Source organism: Panthera onca, chromosome A1, assembly GCF_046562875.1.
Source record: "Panthera onca isolate mPanOnc1 chromosome A1, mPanOnc1 haplotype 2, whole genome shotgun sequence".
NCBI lineage: Eukaryota > Metazoa > Chordata > Mammalia > Carnivora > Felidae > Panthera > Panthera onca.
Genome location: NC_138339.1, coordinates 83,018,100 through 83,032,579, shown reverse-complemented (window position 1 = coordinate 83,032,579; position 14,480 = coordinate 83,018,100). Strand labels below are relative to the sequence as shown.

The window sequence follows — 14,480 nt, the reverse complement described above, 5'->3', positions numbered from 1 at the left end:
CAGGTGCCCCATGAATGTCTTTTATATGTGTGATGTATACTCTCTTCCTCAGCCTCTAGCCATAGTCTTTAACCTGGCCTTCACTTTTTTGGATTATCCTGTCCCTCAACTTCAGAGAAAAGTGGTCAAGAACGTGGACATGAACGGGAATCCAGGCACCATCACTTAGACCTCTGTGCCTATGTGCCTTAGTTTCCTTGTCAAGAAAACTATAATAATATATAACCTTATAAGGTTATTTATAAGGTTATTGTAAGGATTTACAGTTAAATACGTGTATGCAATTCACTTAAGTTATGCCAGCCAGGTTGCAATTGACCTCCAGGTTTGCTGTCTTCATTGTCATCAGTAGATTTACAGTGAATACATAGCTAATTAAAAAAAAAAATGACCAAAGGGTACAAACTTCCAGTTATAAGATGAAGACCTAGAGAATGGCATAGAGATTATAGTTGTGACCATATTATACACTTGGAAGTTGCTTAGCAAGTAGATCTTAAATGTTCCTTCCACAAAAAGGATATGGCAATTATGTGATTGATGGAGGGGTTCATTAGCACTACGGTGGTAATCGTTTCACAATACATAAGTGTATCAAATCAACACATGGTACACCTTAAACTTCTACAATGTTATGTATCAAGCGTATCTCAATGAAGCTGGAAAAAAGAAACTTGATCAGGAATACGGTGTAGTCGATAAAGCACCAGATACAGTCTCAGAAGACTTCGTTTTGAGTTCCAGATGCCATTTATTACCTGTGACCTTAGGAGCGTGATTCAATGTTTTGCAACCTCACTGGTACCTGTCTCTTATTACGTAGTTGTTGTGAGGGTCAGAGGAGATGTGGCAAAGTACTTTACACACTACAAAAGACGGTATATAGAAGTTACCAAACAGAAAACAATATACAGGTACCAGTTTGTTTGGTCCATGCACAGAGGCCCTAACTCCTGAAAATCTTGAGGGTCACAGTGTTAAATTCTTACATCCTAAATACACTTTAGATGTGCTGCTTTGGGAGTTAAGGATGGGCGGGAAGCCTGCTCCTACTTGAGCACATACTGGTGATGGGTAGAGAGTCACTGAGTCTGAGGCCTTCCCTTTGGGGGAGGTGGAAAGAAAAGGGTTTTTTATAGAGAGAGCGAGAACATGAAAAATACCCAGATTTGCATGCCACGGCATATGTAATGTATGTAATGGCTCAGAGGTGTGTTATTTCTAAAATCAGCTTCCCCCTTTTTTAAACCCATCTCTCCATCACCAGGCAGCCTGCTGCTGCATCAGGAATTTACTGCTGTGAGCAACCATAAACATTGTGCTAATGGCTGCACGGCCCGAGGACGGACATTGCAGAGTGCAGTGTGCTCAGTTAAAGGCCACAGACGATATTTTCTACTCTCTGCACACCACAGGGCACACACGTTATCATCTGATATAGCAGAAAGGTACTTTAATAATTATTATTATTAAAAGCAAACAATCAACTCCACAAATCAACAGCTCTTCTAAAACATGTTTTCTAATCTCTGTTTCCTCTCAGATGTATGGTTATTGTCCACCTGGAAAGGCCCCAAAGTGATAGCCAGAAATCTGCTGCCACCACCCCTTCTGCTGTTCCTGCCGTCCTATTTAATTGTGTTTGCTCAACTCGAAGCCAAACTCATATGCAGTATATTTAGATGGTTAAAATAGCATAGCATTCCTCTGTATTCACAGATTATTTTCAATGCCACAATTCTTGGGAATTAGTCTGGAATAAATAAGGTAAAGCTACATAAATTTGTTGCAGTGACAAAGAAAACAATATCAAAATGGCAATCTGGAGATTCGCCATGAATGAAGGAATATACAGTGTCCCTCCTGGTGAACTCTCCTGCAAATGCAATCACCGTCTCATTCGCTAGTCTGGATTTATTTTAAAGTGAGTGAGAAAGAAAGCGAGGAACTAATAGTAAGAAACGGATTCAAAAGATCAATGTACAATCACTGTACTTACTCTTACATAGCATTAGAGGTAAAGGCGTAGAACTGATATATATGTTGATTTTCTGAACCTCGGAGGAGCCTTTTTTCCCCCGCAATGGCAAATTTTTTAAATTGAAAAACATCTATCATTAATATATATTCGGGATCTCTCTCTGAGGTCTCAGCGACTACATTTTTTTTTTCAAATGCCTTGAACATCGCAAATTTACAAAGGCTTGGTTAGATACTTCTGTCAGCTAACACTACCTTAAATTTTTCAACTTGTGTTTTTAGTATCATTTAATGAATACAAACCCTACCATCCAAATGTCACAAGATTTCTGAATCGCGGAATAAAGAACGGACCTTGTTGCTGAACAGGTTATGACTTGAACTGGATCAATTAATTAAAAATAAAGACCAGTGTTCCATGCTTTTAATCTGAGCCAAATGTCGCATAATAATAAAAACAGGCATTTTAAACACACAGAGTTTAACCAGATTTTCAGCTGAATGTGGAAAATGTAGAGAATGATCATGCAGCTCGATAATTTTTTTACTTGAGATTTTCCAGAATATACTTCTCATATCTACATGACTATTGATCCAAACTCACATTTAGAGAATGCCAACTCTGTGCTCATCTGTCAGGAGCCGACTTTTCCCCTGTATTCTTATTCCTCATTTGTCTGTTAACTAATTCAACAAATATCACTCAAAATCTATTGTAGATATCTGATAGCTGTTCTAGGTACTGTAGACACAGTGTGAGTAAAACAGGTAAGGTGCTATTCTCATGGAGTTTATATTCTACCTGGGGCGGGGGGGGGGGGCAGGAATGGAGGGGGCAGGATTAGGAGAAAACCAACAGAAAGTAAGAGTTCAGATACTGATAACTCAAGAAAGCACAGTAGAATACAATGCTAGGGTGACCTGGAGGGTACCTTTAGGTGGGAGATAAGGAAAGGCTTCTCTGAGGAGGTAACATGTACCTCAGATGGACAACCTGGCAGCTACCATGTGAAGAGCTGAGGGAACTGCAAGTACAGAGACCCTGAAACAATAAAGAGCTTGGAGAACCCCAACAATAGGAAGAAGACAATGAACTCAGAACATCATGAATTGGGAGAACTGCTTTGAGATGAGGCCTGACAGTGAGCAGAGGGCACATCCCTACCAAGTTCTCAGGTAGTCACTTTAAGATTGGTTCTGCCTTTGGAATCATCTCAGAGCCAGCCTGTGGAACAAATAACCAGTATTGTCTCAGATCCAGATACAGCTGGTGCCATGCATCTCCTTTCTTCCTATGTCTGAACTGTCCTTCACACGGTCATCTCTTGAGTATCTCCTAAGTGACTCATGTGGCGTTTAGACACCCTGCTTCTTGCCCATTTTGTCACTGTTTGCCTTCCAAAGCCATGATGGAGGTCTGGTTCACTCCAGGCTTGGGGTCTTTAGAGAGTAAGTCCATGGAGGGTCTGCTTATGATATTAAATTTGAAGACCAGGCACAAAAGAATTTAGAAGGTGAATATAAAGGATTCCCTGCTCCTCAACTTTTTTCAAATTTTTGCATTTGTGTTCACTCTTCTTTGTACCATTATGTCCTCAGATAATAATTGCATCCCATATATACACTTGACCAAAGTGCAGACATAGATTAGTATAAACCTACTACCAATTAAAGACAGAAAAAGAAAACAAGTTTAATTGCTGAGTTTGAAAAAAAAGAATTCAGCATATTCAGCCGAACTACTATAGGTAGTTCACAATTGTATGTAAAAGTATCACTTTATGGATGTATGATAAAATTCATAACTCTCATTCTAAAGCTCAGTGTTCTGTGGTCTCACTTTCAAATGCATATTCTCAAATAGCCGTATTGTCAAAACTTCAAGGTACCATTTAAAAAAATAAATAATAATAATAATAAATAATAATAAATAGTAATAATAAATAATAAATAATAATAAATAATAAATAAAAATTCCCTCTAAGGTAGATCAATTATACTCATAGCTTGCACTATGTAGTAGTTTGGAGTAGAATGCCTTTCACAGCATTCTTTAAGGTTCCAAGGTTCTTTAATAAAGTGATAGTCTAGCTGTTTCTATTAAAGATTCATGACCCTTTTCCAATAAAACTGTTTTGACCAGTTACTTCTGGCTAAATTTGTGGGAGTTCTATTTTCTCACTCTTGCACATGCTATCTCAGGGAAATAGACTTTAATAGCTATTGTCCTAATTGAAGTGTATCTAAAGTTGTTAAACAAAAATAACAACATGCAATTTTGTTAAAAACACAAATTCACTTCAAAGTGAACATTATACATAGCAAATGCAGAAAGGTTTGAAGGGTGTGTTGCCCCCAGAGCACCATTTAGTGGACCGGAAGCACCAATTCACAGCTGAAAACACTCAGTAAGATAGAATACAGTTAGTCAGCAAAGGCTCAAAACTTTACAGACAGCAGGGAAAAACTGAGTTATCTTTCCTAGTTTGTTCCCAGACAGACATTTAACATTATGTAAACATCACACAACCATAGACTCAACAAAGACCTGGTGTCTCCTCTACCACCCCACCTCCTATCTCCCAAGCAACTTTGGGAGATGATAGGAGCCACTCCAGGGGACTTGTGCATGAACAGAGTACATTTTCAACTACTGCCTGCCAGGTGGTAAGCTTGCTGGGAGAAGGCTGTCCTTGATGGGAAAGCTAGATGGTTCAGCTTTGTACATGATGGGCAGGAGAGCTTCCTTCAGGGGTGAAATATTAGAAACACCATCGTGACCACACATTTAAGCTCCAGCTTTCACTGGCAATAAAGCTACCCTTTTTAAACCTCCACTTAAGAAATTATGGGAAATACTGGTTATCTCTCCCTCCTGATATTTTCATATATATACCCAGATTTGTCAAGGATGATTTGACTATTCTGTCATTGCTATCAGGAAAAAATATATATTTAATATTTATATCAAAAAGATATGAACATTCTACATCACAAAGATTCTATACAAAATAATTCTCATACTGAACTACAAGCAAACAAATGATGCTTGAATTTAAAAGTTGCACACATATGTAGCTTATGTGAAAATGTCATACTTGATAGAGAAATCCAATTTTTAAAGATAACACCTTACAGTTTTCACCAAAGACTTTAAAGTATTTTAAAATCTATGTTAATTGATCCAAAATAAAAGGAAATGTTTATACTTTTCTGCAAAATAAATTACATGTGTAGGTTCCCAGGCTGAAATCACGTTATCATTTTGTTGGATTGTCCTGGGGTGTGCGTGTGTGTGTGTTTATGTGTGTGTAAAATAATATGCAACTGAAGCTTTAGCAAGAAAGTGCCAAAATAACTGGCTTCAAAGCAAAAATTCAATCATGACAGTTTTACTTACATGTTTCCCCTGATGAGACTGGTTGATTTGGCTTGGCATTTTGTACGCATTCATTAAATTATTGTAAACAAATATATAGTATTCTAATGACATTCAAGTTGGTAACTTTTGGTGTGTACAATGTTGTGCTATTGTATATACAAATTCAAAAATATTTGAAATTCAGACTAAAACCAACTAATTTCATCTCAAAAAATTTTGTACTGCCTTTTATAAATGCTTACTATGGGAAAACAGCATTTAGAAAGTATACTTGATCTACTTCCATCTCTCACTCTCTCTCTCTCTATATATATATATACACACACACATATATGCATATAATATATAAAGGATATATGTATATATATCCCCTAACCAGATCCCCCAAATCACAAATCTCATTACCTGTTTTTGAGCAGTACACTGAAGGTCATCTTATCCAGTCCCAGATAATTTGGCAGCAAGTTTGACCAATTCCAGCTCCATTTTGTGATGGCTGACTGTTGATAAATGGGAAGACGCTATTGTTAGTTATTAATCAGAGTTAATATGATCAGTAAATTAAAGCTCCAGCTGTGATAGACTAACTAAGAAGGAGGGGGGTCCAGAACAAGGACTTAGACAGATAGCATCAATCATGTCCACAGAAGAAGGTTTTTATTCCAATAAGACAGCAATTAATTTATAAATCCATTTGGGGATGTAGTCATTATTTATAAAAATATAAATCAATTTCTTGAGTCGTTATTCTTCCAAGTGCTAATGGGATTTGCCCAACAAGTTTCTCTGAGAGGGTGACTCTTTGAAAAGTGAAATAATTGGCAACTTTTTCATATATCCATTCATGGTTTTTATTTCTTTAGCATCCAGAGCTCTGATGTAAAAAACAAACTTAGAAGTGCTAGGACTCAAATTACAAGACACTTCATTAGAGTATGGTATCAACGTTATTGTGGTTAAGAAAATGCTTTAAAGTGGAAATGAGAATGAGCTGTGAATGTAAAAAGCATTCTTTTTTCTCATTTAATAGGTAATTTCACAACAAAGTAAAGAGAAAAATTACTGTGAAAGATAATCTCATAATTCAGAGCAGAATAAAACATGCCATTTATTTAAATGAAGTGAGGATAATTCAACAGCTACAATGATTATTTATGGTTTGGGGCCGTCTAATGTACAACATAGAGAAGCAGCCAATAAACTCAAACTTATACAATATATTTGTTTTCAAGTATTACAGATGCTTGCATTCCTTAAAATGAAATAGTTGTGCTAATAAGAGTCCAGGCCGATGTTTAAAATCCTACAAGAACTATGCCCTGTCACTTGCTGATTAATGGAGCACCACAATCCTGTCATAGAGCAGGAGAATTCTGCCCCGGGTTGTCAGCATTTGAAGGTCTTATTCTACTACAGTATTGATGAATGTAGACTAGGGTCGTAACAGGCATGGCAAAAATATTATCTGCATCCCGAATTAGGCCATTGTTTTAATTCTTATTTTCATCAGAGCTCTAGGTCAAGCAATCCTTCTCTTCTGCCCTGTTATTTCAAATAGTCTGTCAAAAAGCTTTTTCCTTTTTATTCAGCAAAAGAACAAACAAAGCAAAAGCAACTTTAGACTTCAAATACTTTGGCATAAATTTGATCTATTTCACGTAATGACTGAAGCAGGTAGCTTCAACAGTGGCATAATCTGATGTTAAAAACATGTGGTATTTATCACATTGACTTTATTCCAAGTATCCTGACTTAAAGATCAGGAATATGTTTAGGGTTATAAGAAGGGAAACTTATCTCATTCCACTTAAAACAGGAGCTCAAGGCTTTATTTATAATTAATTATAAACTGTTATTATTTTCCTGATAAATTAGATAAATTCATAATAATTGCTAAGTGTTCTTTGAGTGTGTGGATCAGGGATGGGGGTGGGCACAAGAGAGGGAGAAGACTGTTACAAAATGCCTGGTTTTTCAGGCCTTCTGTAGACACAGCCTAACAGATGTTCCCACTGCCCATGGCGAGCTGACCTGGTCAAAAGTTAAATTATACAGACCAAACATATGAATCAGTTTGACAAATAGAAAGAAGGTAAAATAACTATTTCAAAGTCAATTCATGTAGACCACATAGGTAAGAACAAGGCCTTTTGCTTCCTAGCCAAAAAAAAGAAAAAAGCTTATGAGTAAGTATTCAGACACAAAGCACCTTTTTTATTTATGTAAAAAAAAAACAAAAAACAAAAAACAAAATACACGTTTAAGGTAAACTTACTATTTTCCACATACCTGATCTAGCATGTTTTCACTAAATGCCTTGTACACATGGAAAGGGTTAAAGGCAGAAGGCTGATCTTCCACACTCCTCAAGGTCGTCTTTAAAGGTCTGATGGGTAATGGCTTTTCCTCTGAACCATTCATAGAAAACAGCTGTTCTTTTAAATATTCCTTCAAGGGGGGAAAAAAAATTACAAGTCGTGATGGTGGGAAGCATATATTCTCTTTAAAAATACACTGATCAATATCCAAATCTACCCTTTCAGCACATTTGCTAGATTACAGTGTATTACTTGCCTCAGGACAGAATACATTTTCGGAAGAAACATAGCAGAATACCAATCAGCGTTGTAATAAACCCATCAAAAACAGGTTCACCTAATATATAGGATAGATTAGAAAACCATTTTACCAATTCTCACATAATGAATGTATGCTTGATATATCAGGATGTTTTTAATAGGCATTGTCTTGTCATTGGTTCATGTGTTAACATGTCTGGTTACCAAAACTTAACTCAGATGCATGATTACTCACAGGACAAGATTGCTCATTCATTCATTAAGTGAAGTTGTTATCTACTTCATGCTCAGCAGAGTGCTAAGTACTCTGATATTTCACTGCAAGCAATCTTACTCTATGTAGAATTAATTATAATTCAAACTCCTAAATTCTATTTCCATGCTCTTGACTGGAAAATATCAAGGTTCAAAAGAAGCTCAACATACGTAATTCTAACACCCCAACTGCCAGTGGCAGCCTGGGCAAAAAAGTCAATCTACTGCATTATATTTCATTCTCCATCCATAAATAAATAAGGTGAATGATCCTAATCTATTTTATTAGACTTCTTCTAGAAGACAACAATTAAAATGACTTACAGTTTCCTATAAACTATCAAATAGTAATGACTTAATGTTAATAAGTCATTTAATACATAAGGAATATAAACATTTTTCTGATTTTCAGTTTTTCTTCAAGAGTAGGGCTAGGTTCACAGCATTAGAGCTGAAAAGGATGTCAGAGGTCATCTGGAAAACCCTTGGTACCCACAGTCTAGGGCCTAGACCATTCAAGTCAGCCTTTCTTGGGAACTTAGAAAACCCGAATCTCAGACCCCACACCAAATAAAATCTGATCACTAACAGGGTTTCCCAGGAGATTGGCAGGCATATGAAAGTTTAAATAACTCTAGCCCACCCCACATTCAGTGGTTGATTCTGAAAGGTCATGGGCTGAGCCTGAGGTTACACAGGGGTGAGTGGTAGAGTGTGAGTGAGAATCCCCATATTTGGTTTCAGTTCACTGTGCTTTTTCCTGTGGCTCTGTAACTTCGGGAATAGAGAATGCCCACTGCACTCATCCTGGAAGGTAAATTTGAGTTCCTGAAACCGTAAAAATCACCACTTAACAATGATAATCATTTCTTAAACTTGCTCATTGTGGACCACATCTCCTTAGATTAATTCCATAACACACACACACACACACACACACACACACACACAGACTCCTACTAAGTATCATTAGATAATAATAAAGCCACCAAAAAAGAATTTTATGCCTAGATTTAGATTTTTACACAGAAATAAAATTTCTCTGCATTATGATTTCGGAATGTAAAATTTTAAAAAGGAATAAAAGATTCTAACGAGAACAACTGCTTTGTTTTGGCTAATGGCAATCTGTTTCAACTGATTTCCCCTTACATTGCTGCATTTCGGCTTTTTTTGTTCCACAATTCAAAAAAGATAAAGTGCTGTGTTGCAAGTTGTCAACACAATGGTGTTTTTTCCCTTGTTAATTTCTCTGGCCTCTCTGCTATCTTGACCATGGTTGCTACCCCTTCTAAAAAAAACTGATTTTCTGCGGTGTCGTCGCTTTAACCGGATTCACTGCTAAATCTGATGTACTTCTTTGGAAAAAAAATATATTCTTCTTTTAACATCCTTTTGAACACTCTACCGGTGCAGTTACATTAAAGCTTATTTCTCTACCCACCGTTTCTGCATTTTTCTCCACTGGAAGAGCTCCACCAGTCCCAGGACCTCAACTACCAAACTCACTGAGGCCACCAAAAACTATAGTCACGGCCTTCCTCATCTTTGCTCATGGCCAGGTTCTTCAACTACCCACTGAACTTTTAACTAAGACATCTGACCTTTGTCTCAAAGACAAACATTCTTAAACTCATTTCCTCTGATAACTTTGTTGTTACTCGATGGCACACTCATTCTTCCCCTTACCCATGCCTATACTTGTCAATGCATCTGTATTTGTGCTGCCATTTGGAAGCATATTAAACAGTACACCTGAAAATGCTAAAGACTCATAACGCTCAGCAAATGAACACGTTTCACAGTGCAAATTTTACCTACAGCATAGCAATGCCTCAGTATAAAAGCAGCTCGAAGTAGTAACACTAGGTGCCTAGTCAGCCTTATGTTGTTATTGAATTTTTTGCCTGTTTTGTTTTAGTAGTCATAAGACAAAGGGCTCACTACTTTTTCTGGCTCTAGCCTCACCTCACAGCAGGCCTCTTACCTTGCCGCGATGTTTCTCATTCGGGAACAGTAAATCAACAAGTACGTGGCTTGACATCCCATGTGATAAACACTGCCCTAACAGTAAGTTTCTTCAGTTGTAATGAAAGAAAAATCCTAACTCTGAACTTAATTGATCAAAATGAGGCAGTGCCCCAGTGAAGAGCCTTATATACAACAGGTCTCACAATAGACCTGGTCAGAGCCCCTGCCTCAAACGTCCACAAGCTCTAGGAGGGAAAAACAGCCTTTTGATTGATTTCCTGAATATGACAGGTGGCTGACAGCCAGTAAATATCCAACTTAATTTCTCTTATTGGTGATTACTGATCTTTTTCATGCCAAACGCTTTTAAAAAGTGGACTCGTCTATCAGTTTGGCAATCTATACCAGCCACGACTGTTCTCAGAACTCTTGCAACGCCACTTTCCTAAAAATCCCATGGTAATCCTACTTCAACAGCTGTTGCTCAGTAGTCACCATGGTTACTTAAGCTAATCTGGGTGGCCACGTGGACATGCCAGTGAAGACCATGACTTCGCAGTGGTGGTCTTTCCATTAGCCAAGTCCAGGAGCACCTGAGTTCCCCACATAGCAACCCTTAACAAATTACGAGGGATCATTAGCAAATGTGAATAGGTAGTAGGTAGCTAACAATTATATACTGAGCTTAGGTGCCTCAGGGACTGGACCATTCCTCATAGCAACAAATCCTTCCCCTCCTTCTCAGGCGATCATTGAATGCACTATTATATCACCTGTTTATAGGTTGACTGGTTGATTAGCTCTAGGAAAGCCAGGAAACAAAATTTACTTGAAATAACTTTCAGATAGATGGTAGCAGGAAGAACATTTATATAACTGGGTTGTAAAATGCTGTGGTAGAATTTAATTCACTCCTTGGAAATTTATGGTTTTGAAGGCCTACCTCATTGAGATAAAACACTATAGCTTCACATTATTCATATTATAGAATTTTTAGTATTTCCAAAAATACATGCATGCGTTTGCAAATATAAACATAATTCTAATGCACATTAGATGTCACATTCTAATTCACATACAAATGCTCAGATTAAAAACCTGATCAAGTTAGCAAACTTGTATTGTTTCAAGGCAATAACTGAGATACCTCCTCTTTACATTTTTGTTCAAACAGCCACAAACATGCAAGGTCAGAGGCTTAACCCAGCAGAGACATAGACAAGCATGACATTGGCTCTAACCAGTGTCCATACGTTAATGCATTTTCTTGCGTTAATCTAGTTGCTCCCGAGTATGGCTCAATATTCTTCCGAAATTTTCTCATTATGTGAGAAATCTCCAACTTCACCAAGTATGACGTCTATAGGAGAAGAAGTACATCTCTCTGAGGAAAATTCATCATTCGCCAACAGCAGATTTTAACATCAGCTTAACAGTCACAAACACACAATTCCCAAACTACACGTCTAGTCTATACAATTCAGAACTGCACTGAGTTTATGAGCCGTGTTATTGTTTAAACCATATAAATAAAACCTACATTGTTTCGGTGAAGCTTCTGCTGTACAAATGCAGAACAGCCGGGGCTGAATAGATTCTATTAATAATGCAATATTGAGTTTGGTATTGACTTTAAGAAGTATTATCACCTCCTTGACTAACCCTTAGCTGCCAGCAGACGCTGCCTCAGGCCAGTACACACCTAATTGCTCGGTAAAAAGGCCGTTTCCCTACCTCATTGAGCCGCATGATGTGATAAATTTGCCGCAGGTACTCGCTGCCACCTGGTTTGTGGCAGATATCCAGGACCATCATGTTTATTTTCTGCTCAGTCAGTTCAAGAGCACTATCTCCTTCTTCTAAGGCTGTGCTTTTCTCCATCGTCATAAATGCACTAAACACAAAGAAAGCATATAAGTATCAGTGGTGAAGAATTGTAAAGATGGAAAATAATCAAAGAGATTGAGTGTGGAGAGTCGATGTAAATCTCATATTCAAAGCACCATAAAGACTGCTCAAATAGGTAAGCCTTCCCAAACCGCCCCTGCTCATAGAAATAGTGCCTCAGGACTGAGCACCTGAAAGCATTTTTAAAAATTGAATGGTTTCTTTTAAAACACTTCTTTATTGCATTTATACTCCTATCTATAAAACATTTTCCCATTACTGCAATTGTTGAAATTGCTATAATCATGGGATGAAAACAAAACATTTCTTTTTAAGAACATGTAAGAAATAATTTGTATTTTCTCTTTGAGGATAAAAAGTATCTTTGATGCCAGAAATAGCTTTGGTATTCTGTCTTTTGTAGATTCCTCTTTACACCTGTCGTAGAACACATTATAGACTAATTAAAGTGTCAAAAGGGGAGCCTATTATGCTAAATATAGGCTGGGTGCTTCCTGGCAGTGTGCTTACCACTGGGTATTTTACATTAGCCTTTTGACACTTGTTGCCTTTTAAAAATATAAGGCCCCTCTCCTGTTTCTTCTTGGTAAGGATACCTAGCAAAAGTCACTGCCCTGATTATTCTTTCAGGAAAAGGGTCTAGTGTCACCACGCCGGGAATATGCAAGTTTTATTTGTGAAACATTTCTAAAAACACATACTCTTGTTATTGATTTTAAACATTATTTACATAGTAATGATGAATGACATAAGTAAAAAAAAAATTCTCAAACTATACCAGTGCAAAAGAACTCTATACAACATGCATCATATATATTCCATACTACTTTTCTTATTACACTTGATATTAGGTATGATCATGTTAGGCGTTGCAATCTAAGCATTCTTAAGAAAATGCATGGTTTTCCACTGTTTCTCAGACTAAATGAAATTTACTGTGGTGTAATCAACTATATACTGCAGTTCATTACTGAGATTTTGCCATGATTATAAAATTAGTTCTGCTAAGAGTCAGTGCCGCTGACCTGAAGACTGAACCAAATGATACCCAGCTGCTGGACATTAACTTTTATATTGCTTCCACATGTAGCTTCCAAACATCTTTCTTAAAAAAAAAAAAAAGAACTTTACAATTGTATAAGGCTTGCTAAAAGTAAAGCAAATTCTACTCTTAGAGATATTCATTAGCTGCAGTAAATTTTTAATAAACAGACAAAAAGACCTTGTTTCAGTAAAAGGAGTTTGTATATATCTTTTTTGAAGCTGCACACAGGTTGCAAGCAAAATTTCATGTCAGGTTTTGTTGAGGCTGACATTGAAAAAGTTGAGGCCCTCTGACAAAGGAGTGTCTCAGTGTCAGCCCCTGAATTGTATCCTTTCCTGTCCATCACTGTGCAGGTGAAGCAAATGATTGGATTCAGTCAATGCTATGATTAATGAGTTCCTCTCTGGATTTGGGACTGCCTATCAATCATGTCATTAGGGAGAATGTGCCCTGAAAGAGGCAGACCTTAGCCAAGGAATAACTGCATTAATCTTAATCTGTATATGCACCCAGCCAGCCAAGTCAGGGTCACCATGATGAAAAACAATAATCTTCAACTCGACAAATTACTTTGCAAAGACAGACATTTCTTTACTTTTTGGGCTGTGTGTTCTCCAGAATCTAAGTTGACTGTTTACAGCTTGAGTGTTACTACAAAGTGAAGGTTATTTTAATGAATAGTAATGCTTTCGGGCAGTGTGCAAGACAAGCAATGCTTCCAGCTGCCACCTTTCCACTGCAGATATTTTCACAATTTCCATAAAATCAAAATTAAGTCTGAATCCATGTGAAAGAGATCTAGCTAAGTGACGTTGTGTAGTTCCAAGATGATCTTCATGGGGAATTAACATTTCATTTATTTTAACAGAAGAATTGTTTAAGTTTAAATGGTTACATTCTCAAACTTAAAACAGTTATGATAAAGCCAAGGAAACCCTCTATCTATATACAGACATCGTGGTTTAAAATACATTTTCCTAATGGTAGAGATCTATAAACAAAATGATCATCAATCATCAATTTGTGAGATATGTAGACGGGGAAGTTTACTTGTATAATAGACAATCAATCTGAAATCAAAGTCAAGAAGTACCATCCTATAGTGCCTGAATCTTGTAGAGGTGACCTAAAGTGAATTAGTAGGTCAAATTTAACTTTTTCAAATAAATATAAGAACTAACTTTTAATCTGAATTCTTATATATTTGCATTTCAGAAATTGAGAAAGATGTAGCATTGTGCTTATTACATGCTTCCATAATGTACATTCAGGACCTTTTTAAAACATTTTTAAAAATCAGCAATTCTTCATTTCAGATGCATGTTCCAACAGAGAGCTAATCAGCCAAATATTAGCTGGA

At 37.0% G+C, this 14,480-nt stretch overlaps 1 protein-coding gene across 4 annotated transcripts in view; it reads right to left on the bottom strand.

Annotated features, from left to right (window-relative positions):
• Positions 1–14,480, bottom strand: part of KIAA0825 (KIAA0825 ortholog) — a 386,168-nt gene that overhangs the window by 189,342 nt on the left and 182,346 nt on the right. For all 4 annotated transcript variants that reach the window (XM_060637682.3, XM_060637680.3, XM_060637684.3 and 1 more), the window contains 3 exons: positions 11,902–12,061; positions 7,652–7,810; positions 5,768–5,862 (listed from right to left, as the gene is read on the bottom strand). In XM_060637682.3, coding sequence (XP_060493665.2) covers positions 5,768–5,862; positions 7,652–7,810; positions 11,902–12,061 — 414 coding nt within the window. The remainder of the gene's footprint in view (positions 1–5,767; positions 5,863–7,651; positions 7,811–11,901; positions 12,062–14,480) is intronic.